Genomic DNA, 20,972 nt, shown 5'->3' with positions numbered 1-20,972 from the left:
GCGCCCGCTTTGTCTTTCTTTGTTGTCGACGTGTTAAAATCAGCGCTCTCCAAACCGGCCTGCTGTAAACGAACGCGACGTCGTTCAACGTTATATGTGTATGACGCACTTTAATCACACAAGACTGGACATGATTGGATACGAGCACTTTTATTTCAGGTTTGAAATCTAAGATTAAAATCTTATAGTTTAAACATAGGTGAAAATATGTATAAAAAAAAAGTACATGAAAAACAAGGCAGGCGTGTTGAATTATTCACGATTATTAAGAAAACATGATCGGTGTATTATGTCAGCATACAAAAAAGGCTTACAGAAATGATAAGGAGATGTATATTTTGGTCAGTGGCTGGCGTCTAGTGCCTGAACTCTTGAGGCAAACAGCAGCACGTTCTTCTCAACCTCGGCATTGAGCTCTCGCTGAGAAGCCCTGGGATTCTTCTTCACATAGTCAGCTATGCTCTGGATACATTCCCTCTGGAAGCAGAACATCGTACGTCACAAACGTTTGTCTGAAAGGTTTTCTGTGGTACTTTCTGTAACTGGAATTCTAATTTAATGGTTTAGGGTTTAATGGATTGACTGGTTTGAGTGCGATGTAGCATTCACAACACGTTTGTCAGCGAATTATTTCTGTAACATTAACGTGAAAAGACAATATAAATTCAGTATAGTGTAACTGTGAAGTATATATAGAGGTGAAAACATTAAAAGGTGAAAGTATAGGGTTATGGTTAGGATACATTTTTTGTTTGTTTGTTTTAAAGACATTTTATGCTCAGTATGATGACATTTTTTGGATCAAAAATGATATTACTACAATTTAAAAAAGAATCATTGCTAATAGGTTAATAAAAATAATAACTGTTATTTTATTTTTTAAAAATGGAGTTTATTCCTGTGATGGCAAAGCTAAATTTAGCAGCCATTACTGTTCAGTGATTCTTCCAACATTATTATTATGAAGTGCGTAAAAAAAAATTTAATCACATTTTAGTGTGATCATTTTTTCATGGTCTTTTGATGAATAGATCAAAAGCAGCACTGGTAATAAATCTCAGTGACAAACCTTTGTTTTCTATAATAAAGAAATAAAATATTGGTTCCAAAACGTCTGAACGGTACATATTTGTAAACGATCAAATAATTTACATTTATTCATCGCTCATTTCATTATTTAAACTTAACCTACTATTTTCTGAAAAGTCCTTGAAAAAATAACAATTTTATTTACAAAGTTTGTGAAGAATTGTGAAATGTTCTATTAATAGACTTAATAGATATAATTAATAGATATATGTAAACAAACAAATGTATATATCCACTTATAAACACATTTTACTAATATATCTTAAACTTAAACATACTTTCAATAACGTTCATGTTCATTATGCACTTTAAAGACTACATTTGTCAACTCTTACAATGTCTGTCTTATAACTACTATTACAATTGTATCGTATGCATTAGATATTGTTAGTATGAGTTTATATATAGTCGAGCATCTCGTTCCCATAGTACAGATAACTCTGTGAATCAGCTGGAATGGTGTTTTGGTTTTTAGAAATGTATTTTTCCTAGGGCTGCTCTACATTCAAACGCCACCGTGCTGTGCAAACGCAATACTTTTTGTAAAGTCGACAAAAAAACAGCAGGTCTTACCTTGTAAGCGTCTACCTGGCTTTGCCCGGACAGTCTGTCCAGAAGCTCCCGGGCCACCTGCATCCCAGTGAGGGCAGCGAGCAGCTCCTTACACTGAACACTGTCCGTCTTCAGCCAGCCCAGGAGAGCCAGCTGCAACCCCGCACACAGGCTGTTAGACCGCGGCGCAACTACAACCACGGGTGGTGCTACGCTTCTGCTTTCGTACTTATTAATTCATATTTCACAAAGCAAATTAGGTTTCATAATAATAATAATAAATAAAAAACAGGAATTGAACCTGTTTGACACCAACCTTCTGAATCAACTGGGCATCCGTCATCCCGTTGGCCTCCGCCATATTCGTTGTAGAATAAATTGAACGCGTGTAACTATCGTGCGAGATTATTGTTATTAACAAGCAAACTATGAATTTAAACGCTCATTTTCGTTGTTTGCTTTTGACACAGCACTGGCAAGGTCTTCCTGTTTACATAGCTTGTTCTTCCTCCCAGGAAGTAAGCGTTTATTTCGCACTAGCGCCCGCTTCTGGACGGGCAAGTCATGCCTTGAAGATTTTTTTCCCTTCAGTTAACATAAAACTGAATACAGTTTCAATACAACAAAAAACATAACTAATTATAACTAATAACTAAACCTAATAAAGATTCCTTCTGGATATGAGAGAGGATGTGGGATGTGTAAAACAATCGAACAAAATATGAAAATGAGTACATCTGGATGAAAATAATTTTGGGTATAAATAAAAAATCAGTTTTCTAATGTTTTTTTTTTCCTTTTACTTTTTCAACTTTTTTTAGTGTACATTAATGTATTTTATATGTATGAGCAATCATGTGCAAGCACTAAGACAAGTCCCAAGCTTTATTACACATTATTTTGACGTCATAATATTTCTTATAATTTTACCACAGTGTGAACCCATAGACAGAGTACAACTGGTAACGTAATTTTAACAGGAGAGCACTATAGTAAAAAAAAAAAAAAGTTAAATAAGCAGACATACTTGTCACTTGAAAAACTACAAAAAATGAGAACACTCATATAGCAGCCAAAAAATATAGGTCTGTCAGTAAATGTACACAAATAACATTTAAAACTTCAATGGGTTTATCTTACTTAGCTTCAACTCCCAAAACACTTCAAGTTTCCCTGAGGAGAGAGAAAGTCTCATTGATGAGCCATGGAGGTGATTTCCCAGAAAACAATGTGCATTTATCAGCTTTTGTTCTTTGACACATGTGTGAATACAGTAATGATTATACTGTTGCTATGAACCGTCCTCTTTAGACTTGCTGAATGTTCCAAGTTGTTTAGTGTTCACATCTTTGAGCAGTTCGAGTTGGCGTTGGCCTCGCCGATAAAGATATTCTATATGCATCACGTCGGATTTCTTGATGGCAGCATTGCCACGGAATTCATCGCGTATTCTCGGTACGAAGCCCGGCTTGTCCTGAGCGGCGCGCAGAAACTGCCTGTACAGGGATAAGACCTGTTTCTGGAGCTTGCTATGGCGTGCCATAGTGTGCAGGATCATAAACAGCAGTCTTGACAGCGATTTCCTCAGCCTGCGACCAAACATATAGCGCTTTGAATTATGTTTCATAAGAACTTAAATGAAAGATTATTAAAAACTAAAGAATTAAAAATCATAACAAATTAAATTAAGAAAATAAACTGTTTGTTCCAAGCTAATTTAAGAATCTACAGACAAAGCCGCTATTTCTTCAGCACTAGAAACTTTTTATAATGTTAAGCTTTATCTATTTGCCTCTGTAGATTTCAGTGTTTTTTTTTCTCATGCACCGAGACAGAATCTCCACAGACCAGTTTTATCCTCATTGATATTCTGAAGGTTCTACATATCATTCAAATGATTTATGATGGAAAATAAGTTTTACCTTTTACAAAATGTATTTTCGTATTTATTGTATTTTTGGAGGCTGACTGTATTTCTTTGGGCAATAGAAAGTTATTCAATGTCAACAATCAACAGGTTTTGAACTTGGTCTTATTCAATGTTTTTCTCTGTTGTTGTTTTGTTTAGTTTTTCTAGTATATATATATATATATATATATATATATATATATATATATATATATATATATATATATATAAAGCATATTTAATTCGATGATTCCTGACTTGCATAGTTAACATAATATTTCAGAAAATGTCAGATACAAAGCAACTGGCTAAATGTACTTGTTTAATAAACTGTGGAAGTATTACTTAAAATGTAAGGTGACTAAAATGGCATCTAAAGTATATGTATACATTGTTAAGATTTTATCTAAATCCTAAACGGTCGCGTTGTGAGAGGCGCATTTTACAAAAACACGCATTTTCTGTGTAGGTTTCGGCAAACGTGAAATCTGCAGCAAACCACACTTCTGGACCACTTACACAAATTGAAAGAAATAAGAAAAGACTGAGAGAAAAAAAATGACAGCAACCCCCTACCTGGTTATTTACGGCAAGTAATGTCATTGGTAATTGTTATAACTGCCAGACTCATGGTAGCCGTTGATTATTTCTTGTAAGTTATAAAACGCCTCGACAGTGACAGCAGTCATATAGACTGTGCCTGTAGTTCTCGACTTGACCTGAGCTGCGTGTTTTCTGACCGGAGGGCTGACGTCATGAAACGCTGCCGGCGCCGGACACACTGCCACCTGGTGTCCAGGATGTATAGCGACACAACAACACGAGGCCGGCGAGATTTCATGTTCCTTCTTTATTTAGACATCGAATATAAGACCCGTCCATACCATATCTACAACTGAAAAATTCTGAAAATCAATGAATAAAACAGACGCGTTCACATATTCGAATCTTTTTTCACTAGTCTTTTTTCTTGAGTCTTTCAAGGTCAAGTTTAAGTCTCAAGTCTACAGTACGTCCTTTTGTTAGAGTCCATGTTCTGATTTAAACACTTTTTACATGCTGTGGTTTAGTTTGTTTAGCACAATTTACACATTTTAAATGACAAATTACATACTTTATTCTGAAAGTATACCGGGTTTCACATGACAAAGGACATCTTTTATGCAACTTACTGTATTCACTACAAGAGATATGTTGTTTTTCTGTAATGCCCACTGAGAAATTAGTATTCATTTTTTTATCTAAAAAAAATGTTGCTTCTTTTCTGAGACAATAATAATAATAATAATAATTTTGTAGATCTAAATAGTTTCTCATTTGGAAAAGTCTGAAGTCATTTGCTTACCAGTCTAGTCAAGTAAGAATTTTTTGCCATTTAAGTGTGCATTTCATTCTCTGTAAAAAAAAAAAAAAAAAAATCATATTATCTAGACTAACATGTGATTGAACATTTAGCTACTAGAGATTACAGACTGCTTACTTGAGAAAATTATTGCGAGATTAAATAGAGGTTTATCAGAACTGTTGTAGCATTATAGAGCTTGACTGTGGTGCATAGTTTAATAATCTCTTACATAGCATCAGGTTCACATCCATTCCTGAGCTTGAAGTATCTACTTTGCATTCTATTGATTTTATTGCACAGTTATTATATATACGACTAAACATATGTAAACCTTTTTTTGGCACAGATAATATTATTTTGTCTATACAGTGCAGTACTAAATAGCACAATTATCTGAAGGCACGATACCGATTGACTAACATGTCCAACGGTAAGCATATGTCAGGATATAGAATGGCAGCCTGAGAGTATACAGTACGTTATGTATCTCTGAGAACAGTCACTGATATTAGATATCCTAAAGCAGTGCAGCTGAGGTATAGACCGATCCACAATGGATGTGGTTGGATGTAATATTATAGCATCCTAGAGCCGTAGATACTCAGCCAGGAAGACCACAAGGACTTTGGTGAGATTCTCCACAGTGTGACTGTGAACCTTGTCCCCTGTGTCCTCCAATGTGTGCAGGAAAGAAGGGAATGGTGTAGCGATTATGTGCAGCACTGGAACTCCTGCAGTCAAAGAAGAAACAAAGAACAAATCCGAAAAAGATTAATAATGGCGATATGCGTGTATGCATAGATATTAGTGCTTGTCAAAGCGATATATGGTCTTACCTCTCTCAAGGAAAGGAGTGTGATCATCTTCAACTGGACCCATATTCACATTCTTCATGAAATATGTCTGCTCTTTGGGATGGGAAGACAGGAGCCCCAAATTATGAAGTCTCTTCTCTTGGAAAAAGCAGAAATATAAATCGGGGAATCAGAGGGTGGATATAAACTGCCTATCACTGGGTCTATGTTTAGGTCTATGGGATTCATTATCATCTTAAATCGTGTTAAATATCGCTAATTAATCAGTGAACTTCACTGATATTGTTTTCTTTATCTTTTAATCAGTCAATCAGTCAGTTATTTCTTCACAAAGTCAGAATACTGAAGCTTTAACCTCCACTGACGTCCAACAAAAAAAACAACACAAATAACATAATAATTACAATTTATTAACCATAAGCTGTCAAATTGGCTAGGGAGTTCATATGTGATTTTCGATCGCATTTGGCAGGTGTTCATTTCAAGCACCGCATATAGACATAGATAACTCAATACATGGCACTTCCCTTTACAGTAAGTAGTTTACAGTGTGTCTACTCTAAATTAAGCCACTGCAGATCAAACATTAGTTTTAAGAGTCTTTATGGCCATGAATGATTAACCAGGATGCCTTAGTATTAATGGAAAGTCAAATCAGTCTCACCAGCAGCGATAAGGCGGTCAAACCAGCGCGCTGTGTTCTTAAAGTGATTCACAAACATGGGATCAGGAGCACCAATAAGGTCCAAAAGAACGAGGAGATCCTGCAAATATCACAAATTTATGATTCAGAAATACTTAAAGGGACAGTTTAACCAAAAATAGTAGAATATAACCACTGTAGAATATAATAGACATTCTGAAGTATGCTTTGGTTTATACAATGTAAGTAATTTTTGGACCCCATTTATTTTCAACGTACGGGCTTAATATGTGTTTCACAAACAAAAAGCCAAAGAGACATGAGGTTAGTAAATGATGACAATTTACATTTTTGGGTGAACTCTCTCTTTAAAAGCTCATCAACGCACACATACACAAGGATCCCGACTTACCACAGCATTCAGCAGTGTGGTTTGTTCAGAACCCGGTGGGTGAGGAATGTGAGACATGGAGTCTGCAAGGTGGCGTGAACCATATAGCGAGTCTGTCTGAGACCACTGCTCGAAAGCTTCTCCTCCATCGAAGAACACTAACTGCAGGGTCACCCTGGACATCTTCATTAAAAAAAGAACGTGAACAGTCAACCAAATGCCCCAAAAATCAATCATTCCAATCCTAGAGCTGTTGCTGTGGGATTCTGTTTACTAAGGATGTAGATTCACTTCAAACATTGGCAATCTTCTTACCACCTGGCCTGCACTGGAAGATACTTCGTTCTGTGCAAAAAAAAAAATCAATTGCGCGCCCCCAAGGATGAGAAAATCAAGAAATCTGGTATTCTGCAGCTGCTACAGTATGTAGGTTGTGAGGATCTTCTCTTCTTATCTAAACCCCTTCCAGTCATGCAGCGTTTTGTAGCTCTTGGCTCTATAACAATTTAAACAACAGAACTGACTTCTACAGCACTGCGGCTATTCACAAGTCTGAAAAAAGCTTAAATGACCTCCTCAGAGACATGAACCAGTCTCTTCATCTCAGAACAGCGTGTATTTTTGAGGCGGTGGTGCTATATATCTCCAAACTTGGTAAACGAACGACCTCGGAAGCTGTAACACTTTGTCTTACCAGCTGCTTGTGCTTTTTGAGGTGTGGATCCAAAGCGGTGACCAGTTCCAGCATCATAGCACAAGGCACGGCCGAATCACTGGCGCCCACAAACACCTTCTTTGGTTCACTAGGATCTGAAGGTATAAACTTGGAGTCATAGTGACAAGCCAGTAGCAGTCGGCGAGGAGCCATTGGGTCCAACACGGCCAGGACATTAGAGAAGCTAACAGGGCCACGAGGGGTTTCGGAGATGAAGGAGTCCACCTCTACAGACCAGCCCGCCGAAAGAGAATCCAGACGAGAAAAGATGTGCTGGGATCACAGAATAAATCAGATTATAGCATATATAGCAAGATCTGAGATTTAAGTGGACTAAAATCCAGGCTGACGGGGCCAAAACGAATGTGTCTCACTTTTCGAACGGACCGACTGCCACGGCTTCCTGGCTGGCGTTCAGTGAGAATGGGACGCAGATGGGAATACCATAGTCTTTCCCAATTCACCTGGGAGATGAGCCACTTCACTTGGGCAACAGTGGGTTTACCTGGCTGGTGATTCAGCTATTAAAGGATGAAGGTACATGTGGAAGGTGAATGATAAGGGAAAATGTCGTTAGTTGTATGCAAATGTAATATAAAATTGCAACAAAATTAAAAAGCTGGGTTTTGGACTGTGGTAACCAAATAAAGTTTATCTATATTCTTAAAAAGTAAAGGTTTCAAATAAGAGTTTAGAGATGCTATAGAAAAAGCTTTTTGGGTTCCTGAGAACAGTGATATTTTCACCAGCTAAATAATGGTACAACATCTGTTATTTCTGTCCCAGTTTATTCTGTTTCTTCGATCAGATCTCTGTGTGGAGCACTGGCTGTGGTTAGACTACTTCAGCAAACAAAAACCTCACTGGATTATTACAATTAATGGCAAAATGATGTTTGGACATGTAAACTTATACTACTGACATACTACAGAAGACTAAAGATAGAAATAACTGACTTAAAATCATATTTTAGCTGGTGAAAATATTAGTGTTTTTATAATATTAGCCACCACTGCAAAAATAATTCTTAAAATAACCTTTTTTTTTCATTTGTGTGATGAAAATTCTACTAATCTAAAATGCTTGTTTTTAAAGAATAAAATAAATAAATTCAGTTTCGTGGAATAAAAAGGTTCCATGGATATGAAATGTTTTTTTTTATTTTATTTTTTTTATGAAACCTAATGAAAATCCTTAGTTTTAATAGTATAAGTTAATTATTAGCTAATATAACTGTGGACCATCAAAAAAGGTGGTAGCTGGTCAAAAAACTCAGCTTTAAAAAAGGCTGTTATGTTCTAAAAAAAAAAAAAAAAAAAAAAACAGTTACAAATAGACTGAAAAGGAAATAAAAGAGATTAAAACTGAATGCCAGTAGACGTCTTACCTTGTCTTTGAATAGGTCAGGGGGTTTAGGAGACAAATCATACTCTATGGTTTGGTGGTTAGATAGTGACACTGCCAGTGTTAATGTCATCGCCACCATCACGCACAAGCACAGCAGCAGCAGGCGCAGGCGGCACATGCGCGCGTGGTCACAGCGCGCGACGGAACAGTTCCACCTGACAGTCGCCGCTTTGTACCGTATGCTGTTCATCTTCTGTTTACAAAGAGGTGTCAATTTAGGATTAAACCTGCATGGAACGGAAATGTAACAAGCAGTTAAAAATCACAAAGCTGACTTAATTAGACAAAACAAACTAAACTGCGATTAGTCACTGTTGCGATTTGGTGCATTTAGACTGGATCTAATTTATTTTTATTTTTTTTCAGTTCATGCATGCATGCAGTTGTAATAACTGATAAACTAAAACACTTGATACGTGCCATAAAATAATACAATTACCACACCGATGCATAATGCATAGCGCCTGCTTGATTCGCGCAAACGGCGAAATTAAATGGCGAAGCACTTAACTTGTTAGTGCCCGCAAAAGAAGCACAGCCTAAAAAAGCAAAGCAGGTTGTGCCTGTAAGACACGCTCACCAGCAGCAGTCCGGGACTGGCACAGGCACTCCGCCGCTCTGTCAGATAAATGAACAGAAACGAGCAGCTCATAGTGCTGATCGACGAGAGCACTGAGTCTGGGGAACATTCATCACGAACGCCGCTCTGTTTCGTCCTTGACATGCATCTTGACGATGCAGCCTGTAAATAATCGTATTCTCAGTTCTGCAGTCGATGTTATTGAGACAGAGCAGGACAGCGATCTGCGCAGCTCGCTCTGGCGGGTCCCTTCTGTACTTACTTACTTTCGGCGGTATTACAGGACAATAAATATGACATATTTCACATTCGCATGCATTTGAACACAATCCTATATGCATGATGCTATGCGTATTCGACGTTTAATAATAAGCTTAGCATATTGAAATATCTATTAATTGTTTATTTTGGCAGACAACTATTCTATTTATTTTTTATTATTAACTTTCGCTCAGGTTTGAGTAATTTATACAGTCCACCCCTAGTGTCAGCTATAAAGAATGACAAAAAAAATAATTTTGAACAAGTTAAGGTAATATTTTGAGGTAACTCGCAGGGGTTTAACATAATTATTATGTATATGGATCAAATAACTCGACGGGGATCTTCCTTTAGGAGACAGCCACGCCTCCACATCGCATCATTGGTTGGGAAATGTTGCTATGTCATTCTGGTCCTCTTGATTTTCAAACACAGAGCTACGGAGACATCGTTTTAAAATCATACAAAATCTGAATACAAATTAATTGGTTGAAACTGAAAAAATTGAATAGTAACTAAAAATACATAAGTTTTAAAGTGTAATAAAAAAAAAAGTGCACGAACACCCCAGTAACCAATTGTCACGAGGTCTGTGTAAAGGACCTACCAGGGAAACCCGATGCTCCTTGTTATCCAATCCGCGTAAGCGCTGCAGCTGATTGGCTCTTCTCTTGACCAATGTCAGATTTAAGTTGGAGGAAATTTAATTTACCTTAATAGCCGCAGTATATTGTGCGTTACATAGAGAGTAATTGAGGTAAGCCAACCATCCATGCACAAGTAAATATGCATGCATTAAAAAATTAAAATAAAAGCGACATATCAGATATCGAAAAAGAACTCGAAGCTGTTTACACACAGCACAAATTACGACCCATTACAAAATATTTTAAAATAATTGAATAGTGCGCGAAATGAACGCACTGATAATCAGTCAGCTGTGTTAAAAATGTATTTTAAATTATATTGTTAACAGTGTTTATAATACGTGTGTTGTATAATGTGTGTTTCTCTGGGTATTAAAATAAACACACATAAAATAAATGTTATTTGCTACATAGTATGTATAATGCATATACTTATATCATAACTATATATTATAATTTACATATATATTATAATTTTTTTAAACCAACATAATTGATGTATTCACAGGTGACCCTGATAAGCATAATGCAGTGCTTTGAGTTAAACCAGAGTCACGTCCATAGTCTGAAGAATCACCCTGACCTGCTATCTGAAAACAATGAGAGAAGTCTGCTGCTTTATTATTTAGGCTTAATCCAAATTTTGTATGCATATGTTTTGAAAGGGACATGTGATATATATACTAAAATCTACGGCCTGTGTTTGTGTCTGCAGAATCAGAGCCAGAAATTGAAGACACTCCATTATCTTGCACACCGCCACAGTTCCTTAAAGTCAAGAACATGTACACCTATGGTCGCATAGACAAATACACAGGTGAAGTTTTGGTATTTAAAGAATTAAAAGAAAAAAATCTCACATTGTATAAAACGGTATTTATTTTCACTTACACTACTGCGTACATACATTCACAAACAGTACGATTAAGTGACAAAAAGGGGGACCCACAGAGCAAAAACTCTGAGAGGTTTATCGTAAATGCCGTGGAGGAGCAAGAACACAAGCTTGTGTGTGACAGACAGAGCAGTTTGTCAGAAGTTCAAACTGCAGAGGAGAAGGACTCGTGGCCTGTTGATGACAGCGAGCCATCACAAAGCTCTATAGACTCCAACTCCACAACTTCCTCTTTCAATACAGGTGAAAAAAAATCTTGCCTTTTTTGGGGGTTAGATATCAATTAAATCCATATTCCGAAACTTAAAGGATACTCAGGGTTATTTTTGTTATCAGGGAGCACTGAGGCTGAATCTAGTTGTAGTTTCTGTGAAGACCAGACAGGAAGTGAAGATGGAAGCCCAGGGCGAAATATACAGGATACGCCTCCATCCAGGTTTGTATATTGAATATTTGTTTTATGATTATGAACAGAGAAATGACAGCTTGAGAGGTAGCTGTTTTACTATGTCTTCAGATCAGGAATTCTTCTGAAAGACCCCATGCTTGGAGCTTTTCCGGCTGCATGGAAAAAGCATTTTCCTTTCAGCCCAACGCTGCCAAAAACGCCAGTAGTGCCTTTGCGTCCAACTCTTCGGGAAGCAGAGAGCCTGACCCTCAACCCATCTCTGATCTTATCACCATCTCAAGGCCTGAGCCGTTCTCTCCATCCAGAAGGACGAGAGGCGCTACAAAGTAAAAATAACTATGCATACTGTATATTATTTGCTTAATTCGATGCTAATTATAGACTAGCAAGTATACTACAATCTCATTAAAAAGGTACAAAAGCTGTCACTTTAAAAAGTACACCTTTGTACCTAATTTACTCTTTGGTGAGTTACATATTAGTACATCAAGTGTACATATTTGCACCAAATTGGTACATATCAGTGCCTTTTAAAATGGTACCACCTCATTGACAACTTTTGTACCTGTTTTCTGATCATGTATGTATTAAATAGATGCATTAGTTGTTTTATGAATAATGTATTATTTAAAACTTAGGAGGTTAGGCAAAATCAGCTTGGAGCCAAATGTGCACCGTGTGAAATTACAAACAACTGCTGACTGAACAATATTTTTTACCCTAACAGCATTATTCGAGGACGTGTGGGTCACCCCAGAATCTACCGTCTTAAAAAGCCCCAGTTTGCCGGGCGGCTTTTCAAATGAATCAGTAGGCCATATTTTTGGATTCTTTTTTTACCTGCATATACAGATCCCAATGAAAATCCGAGATTAACCCTCAGAGACCCAAATTTGCAACCCTAAATACCAACCAACATTTAAATTCTGTCTAAAAATGGTTTCATTAAGACATTTTGAATATATAATACATCGTGAAAATGCTTGGGTCTTTGAGGGTTAAACTGTTTTACAAAACAAACAAAGTATAAGCATTTTGGCTAATTGACTTTTGGACCCCTATTGTATATTAGATTCGAGCAATTTTAATGATCTCTTCTCCAAATTGGCAGATTGTCATGAGTGCTGGAAGCGGCAGCAATCTGTCCTTCAAGAGCGAGGAAGAGAACAACAGCTACGAAGATGAGACCCCAAACCAACTGGCTCCTCTGAAGAGAGCAAGAAAAGTCTGTTCACACAGGCGTACTTCAAGAAGAGGACATGTTGCGACAAAGCCAAACCCCAAGAAGAAATGTGTGAACGGCTTCATTATGTTTTGCCGAATTAACAGAAAATTATATATCAGGTGTGTATGAGTATTATTTCATATTTTCTTTCGATGATGAAACAGCTATTAGACCCATTTAAATATATTCAAATATATAATGGCAGACTTCTGATGTTATTTCGGAACAGATCCTATCCTGGCATCCCGTCCACTACGGTCACCAAAGAGTTAGCCAGTCTGTGGCACATCTTGCCCAAGAAGGAGAGACGTTTGTACTGGTAGGTATTCTCCAACCTTCATTCAGACTTGTCTGTTGCAATGAAACTTTACATAAACCTCTCTCTGCTTTTAGCTTGAAAGCCTGGAGCTTCAGTTGCCAGCAGAACCGCAATGTACGCGCTCAAAAACACGAGGCAGAAATGAAGGCAGAACGCTTTGTGCCCAGTCCACTGCACATGTTACTGGCCTATAGAGACAAGTACGCAGCTGTCAAATGAAGGTCTTCACATCTCGAATACATACTGCACTGAGAACACGCTTGAAAGAGAAGCAAACCACATAGACTATTAGTGTTTAAACCACTGCACTGTATAGTTCAATACAGTTTTATTAAGGTTAATCACTGTTGTGATTTAACACAATTGCATCTCAGGGATTTTAAAATAACTAATTTATTGTGTTTTAAGTATATTTTTTATTGTTCTACTGTTTTTTAACATCATAGAGCATATTTACATTTTAGAGTTTACAGCATTTTTCACTGTGACTTTACATTGTTAGATTAAACTTTTGGATTTTTATGACTTATTTATAACAAATGGCAACTGTTATCTATCTTCATATATTTATATATTTATTATAATGTTAATATTAAGCTTTCTATCAGTTTTTTTTATATAGTCTTAAATTATTCAGTACAAGCCTTGGAGGACCCCTAACATGTTTCCCAAGAGAATTACCAACCTCATGAAAGTTGTTCTGGTTTGTGCTGTGCTGTTAATAAACCTTAAATGAGTTCAGTTTGTTTGGGTTTTCAAGCTGCACCAGTTAAAGGTTCGAAAGAACTCAAACATTGTCATTTGCAGGCTGCTTCATGCGTTACTACGTAACCTCCGCCCCTAAACGCGTTTGTTCATTACATAGTTTGGATAAATTTGACAAAACGTTCAGTCAGCAATAGCTTCATGTATCACGTCTTTACACGTTTACATCCGTTCTGCAGACTTTTACCTCCCAAATCAGCGCAAAAAAAGAAAAAAAGCAGATATCCAGACTTGTAGACTTTGCTCGCAACCCTGCATTACTCCATCTCTCCAGGTGTCGTGTTTAAAATTTTGCTGATTTTGTGTAGCTGGGCAACTGCACAAAGGGACTCTTCTCTTAGATGCTGGTTGCTAATGCGAAGCTTCAACACCTCTGCCAGAAGAGCCACCTTGTCTCTCTTCTCCTGAATCAAAGGGCAAAGTAACACATGGTGCTCGTGAGCGTTGCTTGTCCTCTATGAGAGCATACAGTACACTCATTTATTAACTGCTAAATGAGCCTCACCTTCAGCAGATCACTGCTCAGTCGCCTAAGCATCCCTTCCAGGTGAGAGAGTTGGTCAGGAAAGTCAATAAATATATCACTGCTAAAAATAACCATGCAAGGCAATTAACATTCATGTACACTCTTAAAAATAAAGGTCAAAGATAAACCATTTTAGTTTCACATATGTCCTTTCAGTGAACGGTTCTTTTCAGTATCCTGAACATATTTTTTAATAATCTAAAGAGTGTTTTTTTACATTTAAATAAACTTGAAATCAAACGGTTCCTCGTGTAGTTCTCTATGGAACTATAGACGCTAATAAAGAAACTATTTTTAACAGTGTATGTTTTAAGGTGCGCTATTACTCATAACTCAAATAATGAACTTCGCAACAGTTTCAAAATTAAAATGTTCAATCTAAAACAGTATTAAAATGATACAAATGTGTCCAGCTCACTCCATATCTTCTCCACTGCAGTAGGCACTGGATTGGTGGATCTTGTAGGTTCCATTGGATGGTGTGTCTGGTCTGCTTGATACGGGACTCATTTCTGACAAAAGGGTTGCCATCCTTTGTGCTGGAAATATATAGAAACCACGGCATTATCCATTTTTACTATTAAGTCATTGAATGAAACTAATTGTAAAGACAGGTATTTAACGTATATCATTGTATGCAGTTATAAGTGAATGTATTAGTCATTAAATTATTCCTTCATTAATTTTAAATTATTTAATCATAAATGAACCACCGTTGAAAATTTCTGATTCATTCAGGAATGAAGCACCACAGCTGTGTGCTGCTCGGAGGCACGTTATTCTGGTTTATACAATATTTGCTAAAAGAAAAAAAGAGCAAACATCTAGCAATTTGGTATCTAAAAAATCAGTATTAAAATGTATTGCTTTCTGAACTGTTGCATTCAAATAATATTACAATTTAGCTACAGTATATTGCAGATGCTGCTTATACATTCAAAATTGTGTCTTTTGTCAAAATCATTGGGACCACAGTATACTGTATATTCAGTCTTAAATCAACATATTTGTCCAATGATACTTGCTCTCATATTCTTGGGCTGCTTGAACTAAACTATTCCAGTCTAGATCACAAGCTGCGTCTGGCAGGGGCAAGAGTTCAGGATCAGCATGTTGATCTCCGTCCCAAAGGTCAGATTCAGCTTGCTCAGGCAATGCTACGCATTCTAGGAAAAGACAACCAGTGAGTGCCGAAGTGAACTAGAAACATCCAGAGGAAATACCAGTTAAAATGCGATTGATAATTGCCTCGTAGAATGAATAACTCTTGCCTGTTTGATGTGTTTGCTGGTGGAGATGGATGGGTGTGAGCTGGGGAGACTCTGGGTATGATTGGTGAGCTTGACCGAATAACGGCGAACTTGCGCATGAACTTGACATTTGCGAACCGCTGCAAAGCCTTGCCTCTTTTTGTTGAGGAGATGACTAGAAAGAGACAATCAACGCATTGCAACAAGGCAACACTGTTCACATACCAATACTCAGCAAAACAATACCTGCTTTTTCACATTATTGTCCTAAGCTGTCAGGTTGTTTAGGGTCATACGGTTAAATTTGAGAAGAATAAATCACATACTGAATCGCCCCGAGCGCTGTCCTCTGTGTCATCCATCACAATGAGTTTTTTCAGTTCCTCCACCACTGAGCTCTTGCGAACGGGCCGCGGGGAACATGCTGCTCGCAGTGATGCAATCACCCGAGGCTGACCAAACACATTCCTTGAGCTCACATCCACCTGACTGAAAAATGTATGTTAAACCACCGCAAAACAAGCTACTAACAAACTTAAGTTTCATTTGATTTATCAGTTTTTGACACATCACAAAAATGCAGCTCAAGATAAAATTAATTTTTAAATAACTTTTTTAAAGCTTAAATAAAGTTAAGCTCTCTTGGTCTTGCATTTTGTTTTGCTATCCATTCCATGAGCAGAATGATACATAGTGTTGCTTTGAACAAAATAAATATATATCTTGACACTAAATGCTTCAGATAACCAATCAGAATCAATTATTCCAGTGAGATGCACAGAAACCTAACAAAATGAACAAAAGGATACTGATTTGTGCTTGTGGAAACAGCAATTTGAAAGGGACAGTTCACTAAAAAATGAAAATTCTGTCATTAATTACTCACCCTCATATCACTCCAACCCATAAGACCTTTGTCCATTGTCTTTGGAACACAAATGATAATATTTATGATAAAATCTGAAAGCTTTCTGATTGTTAAAATCATCCATGTGGCATCGGTTTTTCAACAGTAATGTTATGAAGGTGCGAGAAAACTTTTAATAAAATTAGTTGGAGGTTGAAAGGTTGAAAGGTTGAAACACTGATGTCACATGGACTATTTTAACAATGTCCTTACTACCTTTCTGGGTCTTAAACGTGTCAGTTACATTGTTGTCTATGAAGTGTTTCCTAAATATATCTTAATTTGTGTTCTGATGAACATCTTATGGGTTTAAAACAACATGAGAGTAATTAATAACAGAATTTTCATTTTTGGGGTAAACTATCTCTTTAAATGCATTTTACTACTATTATTATTTGCAACAAGACAGTAAGCTAGTATTATAATAAATAGCACATTAAAAATAATAAGAACATCCTTTAGAGACCTGCCTACCTTTTTACACGGTTGTGTTCATTGTTTCTGACGTCACTGGTTTCTCTATGTTGTGTGTACGGTGTCTTCTTTTGTTTTGGGTTGCAGTCATGTTTAGCTTGGCTGGCTTTAAGTTGACCTGACCGGTCAGGGTCACCTTGAGATAAGTTAATGTCAGTGTCAACACTCCAGGTAAATCTCTCATGACTTCCCTTTTCCAGTTCTGGACAAAGGGTCGCAGGCTGGTTTGCTATAAACTGGCGTTCAGGGAACAGATGTAATGTGTTAATAGAGAGACGATCCTTGGTAGAAATTTCCTCAGTGAACAAATTCTGACTCTGACTCCAGACAGGCTGGTCGTTTCTGAGAGATCTCCTATTGGGTTCCTGCAGACTGAACAAACTGCAGTCCTGGCGCTTGATGAGATGTTCCTCTCTCGGCTGGAGGTGGCTGAAGAGCTCTTTGTCAGGTGGATTTGAGGTCGGCGAAGTTTGCGAAACCACAGCTCTCATCAAAGGCGGCTTTTCCACCACAAAAGTTTTAACTTTTTGTGGTTTGGAACACAAAGGGCTGACAGAAATAAAACACAAAGACCACAGACACACGCATATCGTAGACACATAAAAACAAAGAATGAGGTAAGCAGTCCATATATTGCAAAAGGAGATACACTGTAAGCACAAAGATAGACACATTTTAAAATCATAAAAGTAATTTCATTCCATTTTGAATGTCCTTTTTTCTTTGTGATGTTGGTAATTTCCAGCAATACAGCAAATCAGACTCAGAACGTCTGGGACGGATAAAATGATTGAATTTAGGGTCAGGGAACTCTAATGCGATGTGGTGGGAATGTCCCACTTTTTACTGATGCCCCACCCCTCCCCGTGGGATCTCATGGGTGGGAGAGAAAGGAGGGGCACAATAATATTACAAGTACTGAATCCTGGCTCACAAGCAATTGTGGGCCATCATAGAAATTCAACATAAATTGCACATACTGTTCAGCATGATGTGATCTATGCATCTCACCTGGCTTCAAGGACAGCTGTTTTGGAGCACGGAAGAGGCAAAGAGAGAGCAAAGAACTCCTTCAAGTTGTTCGTAGAAGAAGATCCTTTTAAAGACGTTTTTGTGGACTGTGCAGCTTCACAGTGTTTTGATCGTGGGATTTTTGGACTGTAGAAGCCCGGCTGTGTCAGCGGGTGCAGCTTACGACCGCTCCTGGGGGACTCAGCAATGTTCTTGGCATCTCTACCATTCAAGCAGAAGTCATTAGCATAGGGTGAAAAAGCACTTGATTCTCTATTTGGCTGGAGGAAATGCGCCTACAAAACAAAAAGAATGATAAATCGTCATGGTTAAATGCCCTGAATTAACTGATTGTTACTTATCTTTTATCCTTTAGTTGTCAAGAGCCAAAAGCAATGGTAAGCAGTAACAGTAATTTCTCTTCATGTAAGTTTTTCAAGCAGGACATTTTTTGCCACATTTTAATTTTTATGAGAATTTCTACATTCCTATGCCCAAATGACTTAATACACAGCATTTCAGAAAAACACAATTTCTTGTTTATTTTCAACACCTTTTCAACAACTAAACTTTGCCCCATGGCCTATTCAAATTATTTAATTGATTATGTCAATAAAAGTGCTGATTGCCTAGAAAACACTAAAACAAAGGGATATTTACCAGTGCCTAGCATTTCGTAGCAAATCCAGGTATATAGAATTAATGACTGCTGCAATAATATCAGTCCTCGATTTTTCTAAACTGAACTGAATCAATAAAGCATGACTTGACGAATTAAATTGGCTATGCTTCGTGCTTAACTGGGGGAAGGGGTGGCCAAATCTTTGGGGAAGTGTTAATAAAATTCATTATTTTCAATCAATCAATTGCATTGCATGATTTATTTGTGTTTTTAACTAATCCAATATTAACACTTAATTAAGTTCTAATCTACAAAAGAGTACAGTAGACATAAGACTCATCTTTTTAAACAGATATTATGAGAAAGGAATACAATCTTACTCTTGGCAGGCTGTTGTAAGGCACTCTCTGCTGGTCCTGTAAACCCTCCCTTTGGCCTCTTCTTTCCCTGCCAAGCAATGAGCGAGTGGCTGTTACCATATGCCATTCTCCTTCTGAAATGTATGATGAAATTGCAGAGGCAAATCACACTAATTGAAACGCAATACAGACTAAACGCTATCACAAAAACGTATGTCAACAACAGCACGCAAAACCTGCTATCAGACCCGTCTTGCCTTTAGTTCTGGAGGGGTTTAATCTCGTCAGCTCCACTTGCTCACTTGAAGGCCAGTCTAAACTGTCTTGCATGGGAGAGCTACACCGAGAACGATCGTAGAAACTAAAAAAGATGGTCATTTTTACCAGGTCAAAGTGTAATGGTTATCATATATCGTAAAAGAACGCATCTTACCTCACAGGGCTAGAATGGCTGATGTGTAGAGCTGGTGTCTGTGGAGGAGTTGTAGCATAATCCAGGTCCCAGAACCATGCGGCCATCTTTCCCGGATTCCAAGTTTTTCTGAATGTCCCTACACATGAAACTAAGATATATGCAGCAGCAGCCAAGATGATAGCATACAAATCTTCCTTCCTGATGCGTTTAAGTCATCTGAAATGTTTCTGTGGCTGTGGAAGACCAAATGATGGTACAGACTGCTCCGATTCAACCGAGCTTGAGGAGGAAGCAGGGGAAGAGCTGTGTGGGCTCTTCAGCAGCTGAATGGAACAGAGGATGGGATTGTGTTGTCTGGTCTGTTGGCTGTTGTTAGTACTGTGCTTGTTTGCTCCAGGCAACATGATGCTGTTATGTGAACTGCAATAAACTGAAAATAAAAGATTCACTTTCTGTATGGCGGCTTACAGAACTTTAGCTAAAAATCCTTCTGCTCAATCTCAACCGCGTGTTTCAATGGCAATTTAATTGCAAGTTTTAATCAAACGTCTTAAAAACTTATTTCATGAATGAATTCAGGCCCTTGTCGGTTATTCACATTTGAAAGAAATGTTTTTAAAAAAAATGGCTCTTTCATCAAAATATCCTGTTGCTTAATCGTACCAAGTTTTGTGAAGTTTGGATGATGCTTTCAAAAGATAGATATTTAGTCACTATAGTTTGGTATATATTACCAAAATATATTACTCAAAAATATATGGGTTAAACCATAGGACTACTTAAAAATCTGATCAGTTTATATTCTTTACAAATTAGCCTACTTTCTTTAATGTGCAAAACATAAAATATATTTTTTGTCAAAGGCCAATGTGTTTTGGAAGCCACCCCCACCGTTATAAATTAAATTAAATTATCGTAAATTATCTTTATTTGCTAATTTATTTGTAAATCGTTTTCAATAAAATTCCTACTGAATATTGTGTGTACAGTAGTGTTGGAAATCTTGCTACATTAGTCCAAAGATGGATTTAGTTTATACTTATTTCATTTGATTTTAAACAGCCAGTGTGCTATCATTCTGATAAAAAAAAAAAAATGCACATACGAATCTCACCTTAGGTTAAAAGATAATGTCCTGGATTGCTTTTGAGCTCGTTACGTGTAATCAAACTACCACAAAGGTAAAACTAAACCAACTGTAAGCGTTTACCTTGAAATATTAATTTACAAAATCATTCTGATTGTACATTATTGACTTGACTTGACTTTCTCCTCGTTCCTCCCAAACATCTGGAATATTTGAAAAATGGGTACAAAATGGTGCATGAAAAAAAAAAAAATGCATGTGTACAGCAGCACACTGTAATTAGGACATCAGTATATTTGCGATGGTTCTACTCACTTAAATGTAGGGGGCTCCAGAGGCGCACGAAACCACATA

General features: G+C 37.3%; 4 protein-coding genes across 9 annotated transcripts; 1 reads left to right on the top strand and 3 right to left on the bottom strand.

Annotated features, from left to right (window-relative positions):
- Window positions 1–2,421: 2,421 nt before the first annotated feature.
- On the bottom strand, window positions 2,422–4,269 carry sdhaf1 (succinate dehydrogenase complex assembly factor 1). The gene is made up of 2 exons (XM_043221725.1): window positions 4,127–4,269; window positions 2,422–3,230 (listed from the first exon to the last, which is right to left on the bottom strand). Exon 2 carries the CDS (start codon window positions 3,197–3,199, stop codon window positions 2,933–2,935), a length of 267 nt encoding a protein of 88 aa, XP_043077660.1. The 5' UTR covers window positions 3,200–3,230; window positions 4,127–4,269; the 3' UTR covers window positions 2,422–2,932.
- A 112-nt stretch (window positions 4,270–4,381) lies between these two features.
- qpctlb (glutaminyl-peptide cyclotransferase-like b) lies at window positions 4,382–9,712 on the bottom strand. Of its 3 annotated transcripts, none has more exons than XM_043220934.1 (8): window positions 9,447–9,711; window positions 8,847–9,059; window positions 7,834–7,980; window positions 7,439–7,732; window positions 6,766–6,927; window positions 6,375–6,474; window positions 5,732–5,848; window positions 4,382–5,626 (listed from the first exon to the last, which is right to left on the bottom strand). In XM_043220934.1, exons 1-8 carry the CDS (start codon window positions 9,588–9,590, stop codon window positions 5,481–5,483), a joined length of 1,323 nt encoding a protein of 440 aa, XP_043076869.1. In that variant the 5' UTR covers window positions 9,591–9,711; the 3' UTR covers window positions 4,382–5,480. The 3 variants fall into 3 exon arrangements, 2 of the variants coding, with proteins under 2 accessions (XP_043076869.1, XP_043076870.1); XM_043220935.1 differs by having other exon boundaries at window positions 8,847–9,093; window positions 9,447–9,710; XR_006247443.1 differs by having other exon boundaries at window positions 5,591–5,626; window positions 5,732–5,843; window positions 9,447–9,712.
- A 1,168-nt stretch (window positions 9,713–10,880) lies between these two features.
- Window positions 10,881–13,421, top strand: LOC122326961 (meiosis initiator protein-like). Its single transcript, XM_043222187.1, has 9 exons — window positions 10,881–10,962; window positions 11,070–11,171; window positions 11,274–11,492; window positions 11,586–11,685; window positions 11,767–11,984; window positions 12,386–12,468; window positions 12,770–13,002; window positions 13,113–13,202; window positions 13,277–13,421. The coding sequence occupies exons 1-9, from the start codon at window positions 10,881–10,883 to the stop codon at window positions 13,419–13,421; spliced, it is 1,272 nt and encodes a 423-aa protein (XP_043078122.1).
- On the bottom strand, window positions 11,222–20,937 carry LOC122326433. Of its 4 annotated transcripts, none has more exons than XM_043221311.1 (11): window positions 19,550–20,937; window positions 19,374–19,477; window positions 19,138–19,250; window positions 18,136–18,431; window positions 17,125–17,673; window positions 16,070–16,232; window positions 15,765–15,918; window positions 15,519–15,659; window positions 14,912–15,032; window positions 14,473–14,554; window positions 11,222–14,371 (listed from the first exon to the last, which is right to left on the bottom strand). In XM_043221311.1, exons 1-11 carry the CDS (start codon window positions 19,633–19,635, stop codon window positions 14,225–14,227), a joined length of 1,956 nt encoding a protein of 651 aa, XP_043077246.1. In that variant the 5' UTR covers window positions 19,636–20,937; the 3' UTR covers window positions 11,222–14,224. The 4 variants fall into 4 exon arrangements, with proteins under 4 accessions (XP_043077246.1, XP_043077247.1, XP_043077250.1 ...); XM_043221312.1 differs by having other exon boundaries at window positions 14,473–14,551; XM_043221315.1 differs by lacking the exon at window positions 19,374–19,477.
- Window positions 20,938–20,972: the final 35 nt, after the last annotated feature.

This window comes from Puntigrus tetrazona, chromosome 21, assembly GCF_018831695.1.
Source record: "Puntigrus tetrazona isolate hp1 chromosome 21, ASM1883169v1, whole genome shotgun sequence".
NCBI classification, from domain to species: Eukaryota; Metazoa; Chordata; class Actinopteri; order Cypriniformes; family Cyprinidae; genus Puntigrus; species Puntigrus tetrazona.
The sequence above is the reverse complement of the archived record's forward strand: the minus strand, read 5'-3'. Positions and strand labels throughout refer to the sequence as shown.

Excerpts from the sequence above, each read along its gene's own strand:
- LOC122326961 (XM_043222187.1), top strand. The coding sequence starts at position 10,881 with ATGCAGTGCTTTGAGTTAAACCAGAGTCACGTCCATAGTCTGAAGAAT. Across the intron at positions 11,172-11,273 it reads TCGCATAGACAAATACACAG|TACGATTAAGTGACAAAAAG; the intron begins GTGAAGTTTTGG and ends ATTCACAAACAG. Across the intron at positions 12,469-12,769 it reads GCGGCTTTTCAAATGAATCA|ATTGTCATGAGTGCTGGAAG; the intron begins GTAGGCCATATT and ends CCAAATTGGCAG.
- sdhaf1 (XM_043221725.1), bottom strand. The coding sequence starts at position 3,199 with ATGATCCTGCACACTATGGCACGCCATAGCAAGCTCCAGAAACAGGTC.
- LOC122326433 (XM_043221311.1), bottom strand. The coding sequence starts at position 19,635 with ATGGCCGCATGGTTCTGGGACCTGGATTATGCTACAACTCCTCCACAG. Across the intron at positions 19,478-19,549 it reads AGCCATTCTAGCCCTGTGAG|TTTCTACGATCGTTCTCGGT; the intron begins GTAAGATGCGTT and ends CATCTTTTTTAG. Across the intron at positions 16,233-17,124 it reads GAACACAACCGTGTAAAAAG|TCAGGTGGATGTGAGCTCAA; the intron begins GTAGGCAGGTCT and ends TACATTTTTCAG.
- qpctlb (XM_043220934.1), bottom strand. The coding sequence starts at position 9,590 with ATGTCAAGGACGAAACAGAGCGGCGTTCGTGATGAATGTTCCCCAGAC. Across the intron at positions 6,475-6,765 it reads CCACACTGCTGAATGCTGTG|GATCTCCTCGTTCTTTTGGA; the intron begins GTAAGTCGGGAT and ends TGATATTTGCAG. Across the intron at positions 5,849-6,374 it reads TGACCGCCTTATCGCTGCTG|AGAAGAGACTTCATAATTTG; the intron begins GTGAGACTGATT and ends GCTTTTTCCAAG.